This window comes from Eretmochelys imbricata, chromosome 17 (assembly GCF_965152235.1).
Source record: "Eretmochelys imbricata isolate rEreImb1 chromosome 17, rEreImb1.hap1, whole genome shotgun sequence".
NCBI classification, from domain to species: domain Eukaryota; kingdom Metazoa; phylum Chordata; order Testudines; family Cheloniidae; genus Eretmochelys; species Eretmochelys imbricata.
This window is the reverse complement of record NC_135588.1, coordinates 13,154,047-13,172,098: the sequence shown is the minus strand read 5'-3', so window position 1 is coordinate 13,172,098 and position 18,052 is coordinate 13,154,047. Positions and strand designations below refer to the sequence as shown.

Below are 18,052 nucleotides of genomic sequence, written 5' to 3'. Positions count from 1 at the left end.
CCAGAGGAGAGCAACAAAAATGATAAAAGGTTTAGAAAACCTGACCTGTGAGGAAAGGTTAAAAAAACCTGGGCATGTTTAGTCTTAAGCAAAGAAGGCTGAGAAGGGACCCGATAACAGTCTTCAAATCTGTTCAGGGCTGTCCTAAAGAGGACTGTGTTCTCCGTGTCCACTTGAGGTCGGAGAAGTAGTAATGGGCTTAATCTGCAGCAAGGAAGATTTAGGTTAGACATTAGGAAAAACTTTCTAACTCTAAGCATAGTTAAGCTCTGGAAGAGGTTTCCAAAGAAGGTTGTGGAATCTCCATCGCTAGAGGATTTTAAAAACAGGTTGGACAAACACTTGTAAGAGATGGTCTAAGTTTACCTGGTCCTGCTTCAGCACAGGACGCTGGATTCGATGACTTCTTGAGGTTCATTCCAGCCCTGTATTTCTAGGATTCTATAATAGATGTGTTTTAGGGGATAGTTTTTCATTTCACAGCATTTGCTAGTAATAACTAAACCTACGTATGTAGAATACCAGGTGTTGCCATCAGGCCATCAAGCACCGTACAAGTACATTAGTCTGATAAACTACATATTTTTTCTCTTTCTGATTTAGATAATCTCAGTCAATTCATAAGGTTAAACACCATCAGACTATCACATAGTTGGCGAATATCAAGATGTACATGATCCAGTATAGTAAATGAAATGCAGAGAAAGGAGTACTTTAAAAAAGGGAAAGAAGCAATAAGTCAGTGGTTTATTTTGCTCTTTAAAAAACATACAGAACAGCCTCTGACAAAACAAATATAACAGCTTTATCTACTAATTACTGGTTTTAAAAGCCTGGAAATTCATTTCACAATGAGAGATTTACAAAATGTATTCTGTAAATATTACAAAGGCTGGGGATCAGAGTTACTATATAGTTTTACAAGTGTCTGAATTGCCATCCTGGGGAAAACAATCCACAGGTTAACATAGTACCAATAGGAATCATTCCTCTTCACTTTGAATGGGTGCTGCACTTGAAGGGGAGTTGGATCTGGCCTTAAATACTGCATCCTTTAAACATCTAATTTTCCAACTTCCTCTTAAAAGCAAGGAATCTCCAGAACACTAACTGCCTAACCTGAGCGGTGAAGAACACTATCAATCTCACTGATGTCTGCAGACACCAAAGATGCTTAGCAATTCTTCAGGATCAGAAAACAAAAAGAAAATCCAGAGAAACTCACCGTGTTGTAGTGGTCCACATATAATGAATTTCCCAAGCCAAACACAGCGTATCTCATGCCTTTCAGATAGGTTTTGCCAAACCTAAAGTCATTCACAGCCTCTTCTAACCATTTGCAGAACCATGCTGCATTTTCAGTTGGCTGTCCATCAGTGTAGGTAGCAACCAGAAACACACAAATATTTTTGCTGATTGCCTGAAGACAGCATAGCAGAGGAAAAGAATATTTTAAAGGGATGATCAGTGCATTTTCTAAAACAACTTTAATATTAGAGCGTCAGGAAGAGAATGTTATTGTCTTTTTAGAAGTCTAGGTATGAAGTCTAGGGCAGAAAACCCTAGGCATGAAGCTGGTAAATTCACTTTGTATAAACCATGGATTCAATAAATTGGGAAACTGTATTAATAAACATTTTGCCCCATACAGCATTTCCATTCAAAGATCTAAAGGAACTTTATGAACATTAACTAAATAAATCTCAACACCCCAGTGAAGTAGGGAAGAACTATTACTACTCCCAGACAGGACACTGAGGCAAGGACTTGAGAAATATCTCTATCTTACTGAGAAAGCTTGCAGCAGAACCAAGAAAAGAACTCAGATCTCCCAGGATCATAGGTCTGTGTTCTAGACAGACTATCATTCTACCTTCTCTTAGAAAAGAAATAGCAAGTTGATGTCAAATAAGGGCTAATATTAAATTACTTCAAGGTGGTGTTTTAGGCTGTAAGAAGCCCAGCATTGAAGGTTTCCATTTACCCCAAAGATGCACTCTTCAACACAAATCTTATGGGATTTGCAGAGAACTGGGGGAGGTCTGCAGGGAGATGCAGAAGAGATAAGACCTCTCAACAGACCCAGGGAATTGTTACATTTATATACTTTACCTCTCTAGGAAGGGGAAGAAAGAAAAATACTAACCTCTTCGGCTAGACAATCATCTGGATCATAGTTTCTCATGTTAATGATTTCTGCAGGCAAATTAAGGGAGAGAATAGCTTCAGCAAGAATTGTTGCAAATCCCTGGAGAGAGAGACATGGAAAGGCTTTATCTGCAATAATCCAACCGAAGGAAGAGCCAAACAAATTCAAGAGAGGGCGTTAGAAACTCACAAACCTTTTAACAAGAAGCTGATATTTCATATGGCTATCACGGACAGAAATAGAACAAAGACAACTATAAAACACACATTTTCTTTTTTTAAAAGTGAAGTGCATTTGGTTTTGGAAAAAGTGAGTATTTCTACAGACACACAAAAATCACTCAACTTTAATCAGTTTTTGTCTTTGTCAGAGAAACATTATAAAGCAGAATCTCTCCACACAAGAGGAGTTTAAAGTGACACCAACAGATTAATAGAGTATATTTTAAAGGGTTCACGTAATAACCCTTAGATTTTTCAAGATGAATAATTATTTAAAAACTAATTTCCTCTTCACTTTTTTCATTGTATTGGACAACAAAAAACCTAGTCAATTTCACTTTCAGGTTCTTGCACAATGCACTGTTTGCAAGCCAAAGTTACACTTCAATAACATTTTGAATTAACTTTGTCCAAGTAGAATAAAGTTACTTTTACCTTAGCAGTGCCAGTCTGAGAGCCATAGAAAACCTTCACCCCAGCAACATAAACCTCCTTCGTCTTTGGCATTGTATATCCATTTATTAGCACGTCTTTTGTTACTTTAGATGGAGTTAGCTTCTGGGTGGATTTTTCATCCTACAAAACAATTGTAGTATCCCAATCTTACCCCTTTCAAACTCATCTTAAGCTAGTTTTCACATAAAATGCAAACCACCTGGTCAGATCTTCAGCATTAGGTTGGTGAGCACTAGCAAATGTAACAGTGATCATTTTTAGAGTTACAACTGGCCCATAAAAACAATCAAACTAGCATCCTCTCATTTAAATAAGCCATGTTTCTGTAATCTTATCTCAGACTATAGGGCGTGACTTGATCACAGCAGGTGTCTGAAGACATGCCTTCCTCCCATCCCACATATCTACACACTTCACCCACATACACAACTGAATATTTTATTAGGGAGTTTTTACCCTCTTGAATGGCATACTCCTGCTCCTAGTGAAATCATGGAATTTTTATGATTAACTTCAATGGGAACAGGACTTGATTCTAAAACATCAGGTGTAAGCAGCTGGCAGAGATAGGATTCTACATTTGAAAAAGTGCTGGCCCCGTCCAGAATGTCAAATCTTCACATAACAAACAGAAGCGATTATGTGAGATCAATTCACATGTCGGTTACAAAGCAGTAAAATATTCAGCAGGTATACTTTTGATATATTTCTAACACACTTCAAGTACTATGATTTTCGAGTATGCTAAGCCACATTTAAACTTTAAGAAATTAGGACTTGCACGTGGCCTAGAGCGGACTACACTGAAATGAAATGCCACATTCCCACATCAAAGTGGGATACATTTCAGTAGTAATCAAAGGATTACTGTTGTTACACTCTGGGATACTTCCAGTTGAAAGACTATAAATGCTAGAATTGTGAAGTCTCAGTTACCTGCTTTTTGGCTTTGGTGGTAATGAACTGAAAGCAGATCCAAATACCGATGCCAAAAGCTGCACAAGAGTAGATGTAAAACCTGTTTAGCCATAAGGACATCAGATGAGTGTAGAAGAAGCTCCATGTATCCCCTGATGCATCTAAAATGAGAATAAATCATGACTGCCCTCTTCCAACTCAGCAAAAGCAGCAGTAGTTTCCTTCATCAACCATTTTAAAAAAGCAACACACACACACACAGCATCTACCAGTCTCATGACCTTAAAGATTCTCAGTCTCCAGATCACGCAAGGACAGGCAGAAATTGAAATGGCTTTTGACTATGGACACAACCATTATAAATGAATTAGGGACTAGCTGGCCTTTCACCCAGTAAGATACTGCTGCATAGACCGAGCATAACTACATTCTCATATGCAGGCCAAAGCCTTGGACTGTTGTTACATGACATCCTAAGTTTCAACAACATAGCTCTGGTGCGCTTAGTCTTAAACTTGTTCTATGCCATTATTAAAAAAAAAAAGAGGAGTCCAGTGGCACCTTAAAGGCTAACAGATTTATTTGGGCATAAGCTTTCGTGGTTAAAAAACCACTGCAGATGAATCTGAAGAAGTGGGGTTTTTACCCACGAAAGCTTATGCCCAAAATAAATCTGTTAGTCTTTAAGGTGCCCCCGGACTCCTCATTTTTTTGTGGATACAGACTAACACGGCTATCCTTCTGATACTTGTGCCATTATAGACGCTTAAGAATTAATACAGTCTTAATGCAAAAGCCAAACTTCATCTCATTGGCCTCAGTCTTGCAACAAATCCAATGAGTGCAAAACCTTGCACCTATATAGAGCTCTGCTGACTTCAAAGAGCTCAGTGCAGGATTAGAACAATTACAAACTGCTCAAATTATACAAGTTTTAATAAACTGTGTATCAAGACATGCTTAATATTTTGATTAAACTGAACATACTTTATCAGCATTGTACAAGGCGCATAACCACAAGGTTTTTATTTAAAAACAGGATTAGCTTTTAAAGTATAGTATTAAGAGCAATATACGTTACAGTGTAGTAAACAGTACTACTTCCCCATTCTCTGTCTTTACTGGTTATGTGCAAAAGGCTTAAAGATCATAAGCTAACAAAATAAGACTAACTCATTAAATTAATTCTTTCTGAAGAGCAGGGATTGAGCATTCACATTATTACTTCTCATGCTCCTAACTGGGCTCCTACATCATGACTCTAATAGGTACTGGAGTCTGAGATCAGGTCTGCTATCCAACAAAAGAGTGCAAGTAAGGGAAAGGAAAGTTTCTTGGAAACTGAACGCAAAATATTTGGTTTTCTCAGCAACCTACATTGGGAATAGTCATAAGACTTCTCACACTGATTGTCAGCTCACTTGTTAATTCATTGCCCCAATTCCACAGCTGGCCAGCCTTGCCTAGCATTTCAATCAGAATGAGCTACTTGAAAGGAAAGAAATGAGGAGCCACTGAGACAGCAGTCTGTAACCAGAGCCAACCCTACAAGCAGCTGCCTGTCAGAGGCCAGAGTTGTAGTACAGACAATGCTGGAGACCAGAAAATGTTTGCGAAAATCACTGTGAGCAACAGATGTTTTCCAATATTCTTGAAGCAGCAAAAACCCAAAAAGCTTGTCTAGATGGAAATTTGCACCAGTGTGACTACACAGATGTAATCACACAATTGCAAATTGCCCTAATCTAAACAAGCCCTTTAGAATCAGCTCAGTTAATAAACTAGTTTCCAAGGTCCACAACCAAACCAGGAGCGCCAGGCAAATAAAAGCTTAGCCTAGCCTTCCTTGGAACAAAAATGCCTTTTTGGTAAAAGGGATATCTAAAAAAAGTATGTTTTCCTAGAAGTCTGGAGACCTCGGTACTATTCCCTGCTCTACCAGTGGCTTGATATTTCATCTGTAACAAGTCTCCTTCTCAACCTCTCTACTCTCATTCCCACTCTTTATAAAATGGGGATAATGTCGCTTACCCACTGAAGCAAGGCCAGAGAGGGTAACTCTTCAAACAAAAAGGTTTATTAGACGCTCAGCTTTGAATCCAAATAATCCTCTGGGTCAAGGTTTTATTGCAACAGTTTCTAATTCAATCCCACCTAAAAGCAATCTGGCCAAAATCTCTAATTACCCTCCTCCCATGCAGAAAACTCATAACCCCAAAGATAACCCCTCCCGTTCCTCACTGCTCCCAGTCACACATACCTTCCCTTTATGGAGTTTAGATACACTCAGCTGCCTGTAATTAACACCCTTGAACCCTGGCTGGAAATTAACACCCAAAAGCCAAGGCTATTAGCTGGCTCAGAGATGCTTCCCCCAGGGGCACCACCGGAGAAGGGTGCAGCAATAATTCAGGGTTACCTTCATATTATTGTTTCTTACATTTCTCTGATACTAACAGATTTCACTTTGGGTGTTTCCATCAGAGACATGTTCCAAACTCATTTCTATCTGTAAAGCCAGCCTGCACTCGGTGGTCCCAGCAGCCCTAAGGTTTTAAGATATTGGTCACAGGGGTCACCCCTTCCAGGCTTGGCACTAATTTGACCCCTTTTTAAAAGAATAAGCAACCGAGCGTATGACGCACTCAGAACTAAAAGCGGCAAGTGAGCGAGCCTGTTCCCACCTTGCTGGGAGCAGCAGGATAACAGGCTATTCCTGATGCGTGATGGCTAAATCAGTATCATTTCAGTTTAATAGGAGATATGTCCTCTGTCAGGGCACTAGTAACAACGATCTCACCAGGTCTCTCCACACAATAGTACTTACCCATGGCATGAGCATCAGCACAAGCAGCCGGCATAGTTAAGACCTGAAACACCAGCCAAAAATTCAGTATTCCAGAGCGTGATGTGGCAATTTGCAGCTACTCTTCTACGTCTTAGGTAACAAACTTAACTGAGACAGAGAAATCCACAGGAGCGGCTGGGGGCAGCCATGCTGTTTGCAGAGGGATGCTGGGAGGTTTTTTCTCCTTCCTCCCCACTTCACTTCATAGATTGCTACTCATGAAAAGAAAGCTACACAGAGCTCAGGGCTGGTGTGGCAGTGTTTTCTTCCTCATGCCTAGAAAACAAAAACACAGGCGATCACAAACACTCTAAACATTTACAGTCATAGAAAAACAATCTCTCATACGCAAACCATCAGATTGGCAGTGCCACTTCACCGGGCTAAAGAAATGGGACACTAAAATAATACAGTAAAGACAATCACGGCGGGGGGCGGGGGGGGAGCAGCCGATCCTACACACACCCCACACACGCGGTCGCATAGAAACCGAATGCCACGAACAGTCACAGAAACACACTGAAGCACAGAGCGACAGGCAGAAACGCAGCCCGCCCGGGGAACACGCCGTGCTACAAAAAAACGCACAGAGCCAGGCCACTCTCACCCCCGTCTCCGACACAATCACGGGAACACCGTCCCCCACGCCAGCCGGCCCTCTGGAGCATTTCGCTGCTGTCGAGGAACCCCACCCAGGAGCCACTGGCATCCATGCCCCAGAGAAGGGAGGCACGCGGCCAAGACGACACGGTGATGGGCGCGCGGGCTGACTGGGTGTGAGCTCCTCCGGCGGGGCCGGTCTCTCTGCCGCCTCCGCAGCACCCTGTCCGTTGACGGCGCTCCGGCCATAACCGCGGTGCGATGCGCTCATATGAATGCACCATCACGGCGGTGTGGTCCGCTGGGGTCTGGTGTGTGGCTCAGGGGGTGGCCCGCTGCCACGGAGGGCCCATGGCGGGATGACACTCCCTGACAGGCCGCGTCCTGCCCCCTAGGTCCGGGGGGCTGGGGGCAGGCCCGGGTGCGCCTCAGGGGAACCGTGCACGGCAGGGCCGGCTCGGGGCAATGCTTTCAAACCGCCCCTCTCCCGGGCGCCGGGGCAGGCACGATCAGACCCCCCGCCCCCCCCCAGCGTGCCGCGGCGCCCCGCGCCCGGGAGCCGTGGCCTGGCGCCCTCCCGCCCCCGGGAAGACTGGGCCCCTGGGAGGGGGGAACTGACCCCACGCGCGAGGAGCAGTCACACGCGCGCGCGCACACACCCCCACACCGCGCGCTCTTCTCCCTGTGCGGCCGCTGCCCCGGAACCCTTGATTCGCGGGCTGCGTTTCCCGCCCCGGACGCCTTTCGGCGGCCCTTCGAGCCGCCTGGTTCCGGAGCTGCGCCGACGTCACAAGCGGGGGCGGTGGTTAATAGCCGTGGCGCAGCGCCGCTTGTTGACAGGCTTCCATTCCGGTCTCCGCCGCTTGACTGGCCCCGGGCCCCCTGCGCCGCCATGTCCATCTTCACCCCCACCAACCAGATCCGCCTCACCAACGTGGCCGTGGTGCGGACCCGGCGCGCTGGGAAGCGCTTCGAGATCGCCTGCTACCGCAACAAAGTCATGGGCTGGCGGAGCGGGGCGTGAGTACAGGCTGGGGCTGGGGCTGGGGCTGCAGGGTTGTGGGGAGGAGGGAGATCTGGGGGCGGGGAGGGCTGAGGCAGGTGCAGGGCTGCTGGGGAAGGGGGGGGGGAGTCCGGTGTGGGTGCAGGGCTGGGAGGCGGGTGAGGGCCCGGGGAGACGTTTGAGGTGGGACCCTCGTCGCTGGGGGGGTTTCTGAAGGGGAGAAGACTCGGATGTCTGGGGCGGAGGGGGGTGGATGCCCCAGGCGGTGCTGGGAAGCGGTGCCTGCCAACATCTAGCTCCTAGTGAAATGGACCAGGTCAGGCCCTTCCCCCGGCTGGGCTGACTCACCAGTACCCTACTTCTCTAGCTGGTGCCAACGTTTACAGAGCGGGGGTGACCTGCCCTCATCCTACTCCAGGAGCGATTCCCACCCAGGCATTGGGGGAGGGGTTCGCAGCATGCAGGGAAGCTAGGAGTTGGCTCTGCCCTGAGTTACTGAGGGGGGTCTGAAAACACCAATTCTGTCTACATGGGGGCTCTCTGGAATTTGAAGAGTCCATGCTCATAAGTTAAAGCATGTAGATGCTCTCATTCAGGAGTAAACACTGCCTTAGTTTCCTGTAACTAAGCGTGGCCTACACTCAGGTTGTGTCTACATTACCACTTATGTCGGTATAAGTCAGCCTCTGAGTGACATAAGTTGCATGGAGCTAAGCACTGGTGTGAACAGCTCTGTCGGTGGGAGAGCTTTTTCCACTGACATAGCTGCCACCGCTTGTTGTAGGTGGATTAATTAAATCCATGGGAGAGGTCTCTCCTGTCTGCTTTGAGCGGCTACACTAGAGAGTTTACAGTGGCACTCTCAAGTGTAGCCATAGCCTTAAAAGTTAGGCTGAGGTAACTACATCCGTCAGGGGTGTGAAAAAACACACCCTTGAGTGCTGCAGTTTTGTCAAGGGAAGAATGCTTCTATCAACCTAGCTACTGTCAACAGGGGAGGTGGTGTTCCTTCACTGATTGGAAAAAAACCCTTCTGTTGGCGTAGGCTGCATGTATGCTGTGGGGTTATGCCAGCATAGTCTCCTGGAGCCTCCTTGAATCCTTCCTTGCCCTTTGAAGGTATCTTCACACCTTTAGTTTATTTGCCTTAACTTTTCTAAGTGTCCTCCTATCTTCTACATGAGGAAGTGTCCCTCCTTTGAACCTGTTGCTCCTTCTCTTCTTCTTGTGAATGTTGTTTTACTTCAGGATTTAGAAATACACTCTGTTGCTACTGCCAGTTTTGACTGCTCTTATTTGGAAAATATTGATTTGTTTTGTGTGTTGCAATGTTTGTACTGAAGCTTGCAGTTGGCAGTGCTTGTTTTATGTTTCTGCACCACTAATGTTGAAGAGGCAACAGCAGTTTGAGAATAAAGACCTGTCCCTGCAGTCACTATCAATCTAAAACTCTTCCTTTGACTGTCTTTTTCTCTGGGATTTATATTATCCCTATCAGCATAATGTTTGAGAGCCTATTGAGAATCTTTTCTATTTCATTGTCTCAACCATGTTTTTTTCTTTAGTTTCTCTGAATAGCTAAGGGTTTAACTTCAAAAAAAATCAGACTAGTCCCACAAAATTAATATTTTATGTCATATTTGGAGTCCTAAAGGAACATTAATGACTGCACTGACTTAACTAGCCATTGCTTAACCCCAGCATCTAAATTTTTTTTTGTGAAAACCAACTCTTAAAATCAATGTTGACATTTTTTAAAATTCCAGTGAAAATAGTTCTCTGTAAACAAACATTCTGCAGTGCATGCAATACAAATGTTTCAGCATTGAGAATCAAAATGAGACCGACTTAACTGATTTTCATGGTCCCAGTTGCAAGAAGTGATGAAAGTAAACAAGCAGTATAAACTAGAGGAGAAATACATTGGATGTTAAAATTCTTTCCTTTTTAACAACCAATGTGGTAATAGTAATTTAGAAAGGAAATTTGTTTCTCCTTTAAGTCACTTGCTGGTGTCCTCTTAAGAAGTTGGTAATGAATTAACCAGTCCATAAAGCTACAAAAGGAATCTCCATGTTGTGTTAGATACAATTAGGTTTACCGAGGGCCCCAAACAACATTCCTCTTGGTGAGAAAGTCCAACAGCTGCCCACACTCAAGTTCCCAGCTTCCACTAATTGGTGCCCTAGCCTCAGACAGAGAGTAGCAACCACAAGACTACTCCCTGCTAGTTAATACTATGCTTGCACGTTTTCTGATTGTGAATACAATTGTTATTTACCAGTGAAAAAGACATTGATGAAGTTCTACAGACCAATACGGTATTTGTAAACGTCTCTAAAGGTCAAGTTGCAAAGAAGGAAGATCTCCTCAAAGCTTTTGGAACTGATGACCAAACAGAAATCTGCAAGATGGTAGGTCCTCCATACATGAAAGCATAGAGTTAACACACCTTATTGTGAATCACAGAAGATTCTAGCCATCCTCCATTAAAATTTAGCTAACTGAATCTCCATCTGTCAATTGATGCTGTTAGAGATTAATGAATTTTCTAGTATATTACGTGGTGGTGGGTTTTTTGAATTATTGATCAGGTTTGGGTAAACACATTCTTTCCCTTCTCTTTGGAAATAAAGTGCTTTAAATCTGTGGTCTTCAGCACCACTTTGTGCTTGTCTTGTGAACAAAGCAGGGTCCTATCAGATCAGTCGACTGATAGGGGATGTCCATGCAATGCCTAGTTGCTATAGACAAGTGTGTTGCTGATTCAGTCAAGGATACGTTTCTCTTTCAGTCGCTACTGAACCAGCTTCCTGGTGGGGAGGGAAGGGGCATTCTTCTTGATACCTGATCTTTCCAGTGAGAGTTATAAAACTGAGTTCTGACCCTTGCACTTTTTATATAGCATCATTAGGATGCATTGTCCTTTACGTACATGTCAGAAGCAAAGTCCCCGTCCCAAAGAACTTTAGACCAATTTCTACTGGAAGATAGGGATGGCGGGAGAGAGGTAATAGTTTTGTTTCACACATGTTTTGATCCAAAGGATTTTTTAGTTATATTGGTGTATTTATAATGTAAAAGGAATGAGTGGGGGTGAATAGTTAATCTGCATTTTTAATCAAAGAGGATATTCAGTAATGCTGTTTATTTTGAAATAGTTTCAGTGTTCAAGATAAACCTGTTATGATTTATTTTTTTTGGTTCCCTTGTTGGTACATGTATATAAACTGTTAACTTCACTTGTAGGATTTGACCCTTATCTTAAAAACACTAGTTTCTTTTTTATAGTTTGATGAAACAAGCATTACACTTCTGCGTTAGGGTTTTTTGTATTATGAAAAAATTCTAAGGTTGTACTTGACATGCTGCAGAATAACCTAGTCAAATTAAATATATATACACTATTTTTTATATATAATATACATATGGTATGTCTTAGCTTTGTGTGTGTGTGTGTGTGTGTGTGTGTGTGTGTAACTGTTAACTTTGAAAACAAATCAATAACTTTCCCAGAGCTAGGACTTCTATTCCTCAGTCAAATATGTATAACTATTTAATAGAATTTTTCATTCTTGATTAATCACGTCTAGATTTTAACAAAAGGGGAGTTGCAGGTGTCTGACAAAGAGCGACACACACAATTGGAGCAGATGTTTAGAGATATTGCAACTATTGTCGCTGAGAAATGTGTGAATCCTGAAACAAAGAGGCCATACACAGTAATCCTTATAGAAAGAGCCATGAAGGATATCCACTATTCTGTTAAACCAAACAAGAGTACCAAACAGCAGGTCAGTATCACTCCCCAAAAATTCTGTTTAAACTTAAAATTTTGTATGCAGTTTCATTATTAACATCCACAGGAGTCACTTGAGCCTAAATCCAAGGATGGTAGGTAAGCATTGTTTGACACAGAGGTGGCACAGGAGCTGAATGTCAGAAAGAAACATATGTTCTGAAACTTTGTAATTTGGTTTGTATCTGCCCATGAAACAAGGGAAACAAACTACAGATTATTAAAACAGCAGCAACATTGGGTGTAAAACAAAAGCAAGAATACTCAACACTCATGCTGTCGTCTTACCTCTTGTTCAGTGGGACAGTGTGTTTATCCTTAATTTTAAATGTCCTGGCTTTTATAGTTTCGATATAACCACCTTGTTTAACATTTCCAGCTTTTCTGACACCTTAAGTCCAATGCCAGCAATACTTTAACATAAAAAGGCAGATCTTCTCAATAATCAGTTCTGATAATATACCAAATGTATTCCTGGAGAATTCCAGGGGATGTTAACAAGGAATGTTTCTGGAGCATCTATAAGCTGTTGTAAATAATGCTCAGTCTGAGTGAGATGTGGTGCTATGTAAATAACAAATGAGTATAAGTGAATTTCATTTGTAGTTAATGTCTTTTGCAGGCTTTGGAAGTGATCAGACAGTTAAAGGAGACTATGCAGATTGAGCGGGCTCACATGAGACTGCGGTTTATTCTCCCAGCAAAAGAGGGCAAGAAGCTAAAAGAGAAGCTCAAACCACTGATCAAAGTTATAGAGAGCGAAGACTTCGATGAGCAGTTAGAAATTGTAAGAATCTAGTTTCCATAGTTAATTTGTCTACATTTAGTTGCTGTCTTTTGAAAGCTACATGTAAAACCTGTGTTTGGGTTAGCTGAAATTGAACTAAAGTGCTGAAATCTGAATTAATCGGATGCATAATTTAAGTGTTTTGGGTTTTGTTTTGGTATTTTAATTCTTCATGGTCTTTGTGACTGCTTTCAAGCCTTGCAAGGCTCAGGACTGTCAGAACACTTACTTGAGGAATGAGAGTTCTTAACCAGCAGGCATGACTCGGTTATCTTCCTGTACCCATATTTGTTGTAGAATTACTGCTCAAACTTAAAGTATAATGCAGCAACTTTTAGTGAGTGCTATGTTTAACATCCTCATTTTGCCAGTCCCCTATATGTTAGGATGTTAAATTTTCATTATCTTATGGTGCATGTGTTTTGCACTGTATGTTACTGCAATTCAGTTCTGACAGTACTGTAATTTATTTAAAAGGTATTCCCCCAAAATAATAAAACAATGTGTAATTAGTAATACTTTGGGATATGTACAACAGACTGGGCTGCTTCTGCAATTTCACTGCTGCATTATCAGCAAGTCAAGCATCGGCAGGTGGAGTTGCAAAACTCCCTTAAAGAAAAGATGGATCCATGTGGATTGATTAAATATAGGCTTTTAGGAATGTGGAAAAGCTTTCTTCAGGCCTATTGGGTCAGTCATCTCTGTAAATTAAAATGCCATTGGAGAAAAGGAAACAGTGTAGGCTAAAATCTTCACTGATATGTAAAATGTTTCAGGTGTGCCTCATTGACCCAGGCTGCTTCAGGGAGATAGATGAACTGATCCGGTGTGAGACTAAAGGGAAAGGCTCGCTTGAAGTACTCAGTTTGAAAGATGTGGAAGAAGGAGATGAAAAGTTTGAATAAAACCCTTCATCAACCTCACTTTTGTGGTAAACACTATTAATAGGTAGACTTAAGCCACCTCATTGTTACTTTTGTTTTTCCAACCTATTGCTGCCAAATAACTGCTGTCACTAGTTCTATTTGAGATTTTTCTATGCCACATTTCCTTGCATCTGTCTGGGTAACAAGTGCCTTTTTAATAAAGAGGTGTTTTGAGTGTTCGATTTGCACTAAGGATAAAGCTATAGGATTTAACAGTGAAAGGCTATACTAGCTTTTGTTTTGGTGTGGGTATTGATTATCAGTAGTCACTGGTGCTATCCAGTGGGCCAAGTCCTTTTCCCTTTAATTGAGTGCTGGGTGGAAGACTGCATATATCCCAGAGAGGCTTATTGTGTATGAGGAGAAACATGCACAGGCAAGTGAATTAAATGAAGTGTCACTTAAACCAGTGCACAGAGTTTGTGTACAATATTAACCTTGTTTAATGGCAACATAAGTAGGTGTGACCTAGACTGCCACATGCTACTGCTAGAGAACTTTAGCCATTTTCAAATAGCAGACCATTCTTCTATATTATTCATGGGACACATGCAAAATATACATTCTAACTTGGGGGAAAAAAGTGTTCCCCTAATTCATTCTTTCAACTATAAATGAATTATAATACTTATATTTTATAGGATCTGGCACAAGTGTAGTAGTCTTCTATGCTTCTGTGAGGCTGAAGCTGTGCTTCCACAATCTGCAAAAACTCACTACTAAAATAAACCTGATCTATTCTAGATCAAGGTATCTGCTCACTGAGATTTTCCACTGCTAGAAGTTGTATGTTCCTTTTCTCATCAAAGATAAAAGCCAAAATGCTTTCAACTTCTCTAGTATTGTCATTTTAGACCCTTTGTATGTTTTGGTGATGTCCACATACACACACACTTTCTATCAACTAACCTGCTGCAGAAGATATAGCACTCTAAACTATTTTCTCGCTATAATTACAGTACAGTTTTTTCAAACTAGATAGTGTATGAATAATACAGCTAAGCAACTCCAAGGGATGCATTCATACTTCCTGAGAGAGAATACAAAATAGAGGGAAAAAGAGAATAAATGATACTAACTCACCTACCCATCCATAGATAGATCAAGGATAAACATGGAGTTTAAATAGTGCCCCTGTAATTAAACAACTTCTGACGGAGTACAATGCAGCAAAACATGCATTAGTTGTTTGGCACAATTTCTGTTTCCTAGTTTTAGGGGATGAGCAAGTACACGGGTCACTTGCTGACTCCTAGAGCTAAGCTGCATATGTATTTTGTGATGAAGTTGTCAGCTGTCCTCCGATTTGATGCATACATTTTCTGCAAAGACTTATATGTTCTTAGTTTATAACTACAACAAACATACTGCTAACACATAAGTACCTAGCAAAGCCCCTCTATCCCCCTCTCAGGCATTTACCTTCCCTTTAGTCTTACAGCCTGAGCTTGTTCACAGTTCAGATTACAGGGGAGGCTAATAATAAATTTAGAAGTACTTAAGTTGCATTGGAGTTTAAGTCCCACTGATAGTCAATAGGATATGGGCTCCTTAGTCATTAAGCATTTTGAAAATTGAAATTACCTGTGTGATTTTGCTGCTATGTCTCCTTATATGGACACACACTAGACTAAGTAGCTATACCTAAACTATGTTAAGACATTGATTGTGCTAATATTTGAGTACCAAAGATACTCATCAGTACTAATATCCCATTGAGATTAATTGGGCAATTCATTAGTTGCATTTAGTGTTTTGGGTTGCCTGCAGCTTCAGCCATCACTGCATCCATAATTAGAGCTGGTTTTTCTTTAGTGATGAAGCTTGGGAGCTAGCAAGAGAATGAGATGAGTTGTAATAATTTAGTAGAAGCCAGTTCACAAACTGGTTAATAGTGGGGGAAGTCTATGAGCCTGTAAAGCCTTCTCTAGGATATGGGTGAGTTTTTTCCTGTAGAGGGAGTTTTTTTGATCTTTTTGTAATTTATGTACAGGTGGTTTGTTTAGTATTTATGGGTCAGGAAGAAGGGCTGACAAGTATCAAAACAAACCTTATTAAAGTTGACTATCACTTGTGGTGGTTTTCAGTTCTGCTTCAACACCTGTACTTCCTTGCACAATGTTTTCCTGAATATGGATACAATTCACATTTCAAAAAGATGCATGTAGAGGTTTACAATTCTGTCATCTTACTGTTTAGAGAATAAGCAAGTTAAGTAAGGAAGTAGAGCCGAAGACTAGTAAAGGAGCACATGGTACACCTACTTGGTCTGTGCTCAGAGCTGAAAAACTTCCAGTATTTCATGCTCTGCCTTTAAAGGTAAATCCAAGCAATATATACATACACCTTTAAAAAGCTGACAGCTAGAAGAAATTGAAACTTTATTCACTATACTTTAGATTTTTTAACTTATAGGACTAGATGTTTATGAACATTAACATCTGTTTTTACTCAGTCCTGCATGTTCAACTGACTTTAGCTACAATTTTGTATTGTCTACTTCCATAGAAGTCTGTATGAAGATCTCAGTTAAATACACATTTAATACACAACATCCTCAAGTACAAATTGGTTCTGATAAAGTAGATGCTGGATACCATGTTTACTCTTCATCAGAGATGAGTCCCTCTTTAGCAGATACCATTAGGTTTCTTGTCTCTAGTACTTAAATTTCTGAGACAGTATGTTATAGAGTCTTCTACAGGTGTCAGCAGTGAAGGTATTCCACATCACAAAAATCATATAGAAACAGTCTTGCACTTCCAAATTAAGGTTTCATTCACATCTCCATAAGACATCAAAATAATAGATGTATTAAGACCCACAAAAAAGCCTGTCCAATCCTGAATTAAGAGCTAAACTTTCCCTAATAGAAATACAAGTCAAGTATGCAGACAGTCTTATGTTAGGGATAAGTGAAAAAATGTTCTGTGGACTAACAAATATGCTGAAACAGGCTTCCGAAGTGTCACACCAGCTGTAAAGACTTAAACACAAAGTCCTGTATGCTCTATGTACTTTTTTTATAGAAGCAGGAATCTTCCAAAACATCACTTCCTCCCAATGTGTTCCACTGACTGTTTGCTAATCTTCGCTTTAAAGGGTCCTGTATTTCAGTGGTGCTCTGTAGTTTAAAACGCACTTTAAATTTAAAATGCCTTTTCTCCTAAAGTGTTCTCACAAAGCACATATGATGTAACTTGGCTCCTATATTATTTCATGTTTGCTACTGTATGAAAGATGCTTGTCGTTTCCAGTGCTACAGGCATAGGCTGCCTGTCTGGAAACTGAGCAGCACCACACTCATGACAGGACGTGTTTTGATGCTGACATCATTGGGTAGCTAAATGTATATAGTGGTTTTGTGTAAGTAACTTTTGTGGCAGGCAAATGGATTACTCTGAAATTCTACCTTTTCACCTCTTGATGAAAGCATTACTGAATTGCCGAAACACTTCAAATGTAGATCACATCCGAGTCATGCTGCTGAACCTACAGGCAAATCAAAGAGAAGTTATTTCCACCCACCCTAAAGTTCTGTTTAAGCATATGAGTGGGAACCAGGAATTCCTTAGCTCTAATCCTGGCTTTGATATCAACTCTGGCCTTTAAGAAGTCACATCAAAATGGCTTGACTTATTTTCCTGCCAGCCCCATGGAAGTTTTCACACTGAAAGACATCACTTTGCAGTTTGGATTTTATTTTTGTTAAAACAATTACCTGTATTATTTGTATTAGGAAGATGCTGCTTCTGTCCAACCACATTGGACTGTGTATCTTATAATTCTGTGCCCACAGTCTGCAAGTTAAGGTCATGTGACAGTCTCTAGAGATTCTGAAAAATCTTTAGAATAAATATATGAAGGAGGTCACGGGCACAGCTCAAGTTTATTGATCATAGAGTAGAAACTCTTGCCCTAACCTCATTCACATACATCAACGTTCCTTTAAACCTCCAGTTAGTTCTCTGGCAACCAGCACAATAGTAGTGCATAAATAAAGTTACTTGCTGGTAACTGTTAAATAACAGTTACCTGCCCTTAAAACAGTCTCACGTACAGGCTGAGCTTTTATATCCCCAAATGTATTTACTCACTCACCTACCTGGAAGGAGCCAAGCATACAAGGACACAAGGTCTCCCTCATGGACCCACACAGCACTTGTGTGAAACAGCTGATAGAGAGGCAGTGTTCTATGACCATTGCCATGTAAGAGCTGAATTGTAGGTGGTTTGGTCAATTTCTGTTACTAGTATCTTATTACTTACCCCTTAATGCTGGAAGTTAGGTTTTCACAGCCATAAATACTAGTGCAGAAGGGAGTCATGTTTATGTTTTAAA

General features: G+C 41.4%; 2 protein-coding genes across 3 annotated transcripts in view; one reads left to right on the top strand and one right to left on the bottom strand.

Moving 5' to 3' along the window:
• Nucleotides 1–7,903, bottom strand: part of LOC144276427 (S-adenosyl-L-methionine-dependent tRNA 4-demethylwyosine synthase TYW1-like) — a 125,722-nt gene extending 117,819 nt beyond the window's left edge. The window contains exons 1-6 of one of the 2 annotated variants that reach the window (XM_077836488.1): nt 7,812–7,903; nt 6,572–6,868; nt 3,763–3,905; nt 2,806–2,946; nt 2,147–2,248; nt 1,226–1,420 (exon numbers count right to left, since the gene is read on the bottom strand). In XM_077836488.1, coding sequence (XP_077692614.1) covers nt 1,226–1,420; nt 2,147–2,248; nt 2,806–2,946; nt 3,763–3,905; nt 6,572–6,605 — 615 coding nt within the window. In that variant the 5' untranslated portion in view covers nt 6,606–6,868; nt 7,812–7,903. Of the gene's footprint in view, nt 1–1,225; nt 1,421–2,146; nt 2,249–2,805; nt 2,947–3,762; nt 3,906–6,571; nt 6,869–7,199; nt 7,541–7,811 lie in introns of those variants that run through there. The other variant, XM_077836490.1, reaches the window with a different exon arrangement.
• Nucleotides 7,904–7,992: 89 nt separating this feature from the next.
• SBDS (SBDS ribosome maturation factor) lies at nt 7,993–15,808 on the top strand. The gene is made up of 5 exons (XM_077836491.1): nt 7,993–8,212; nt 10,480–10,609; nt 11,789–11,989; nt 12,617–12,781; nt 13,561–15,808. The coding sequence occupies exons 1-5, from the start codon at nt 8,085–8,087 to the stop codon at nt 13,687–13,689; spliced, it is 753 nt and encodes a 250-aa protein (XP_077692617.1). The 5' UTR covers nt 7,993–8,084; the 3' UTR covers nt 13,690–15,808.
• Nucleotides 15,809–18,052: the final 2,244 nt, after the last annotated feature.

What these genes read in the sequence shown, in the direction of transcription:
- SBDS (XM_077836491.1), top strand. Translation starts at nt 8,085, where the DNA reads ATGTCCATCTTCACCCCCACCAACCAGATCCGCCTCACCAACGTGGCC. An exon ending in ATGGGCTGGCGGAGCGGGGC is followed by an intron (nt 8,213 to 10,479) that starts GTGAGTACAGGC and finishes GTTATTTACCAG; the next exon opens with TGAAAAAGACATTGATGAAG. An exon ending in TCGATGAGCAGTTAGAAATT is followed by an intron (nt 12,782 to 13,560) that starts GTAAGAATCTAG and finishes AAAATGTTTCAG; the next exon opens with GTGTGCCTCATTGACCCAGG.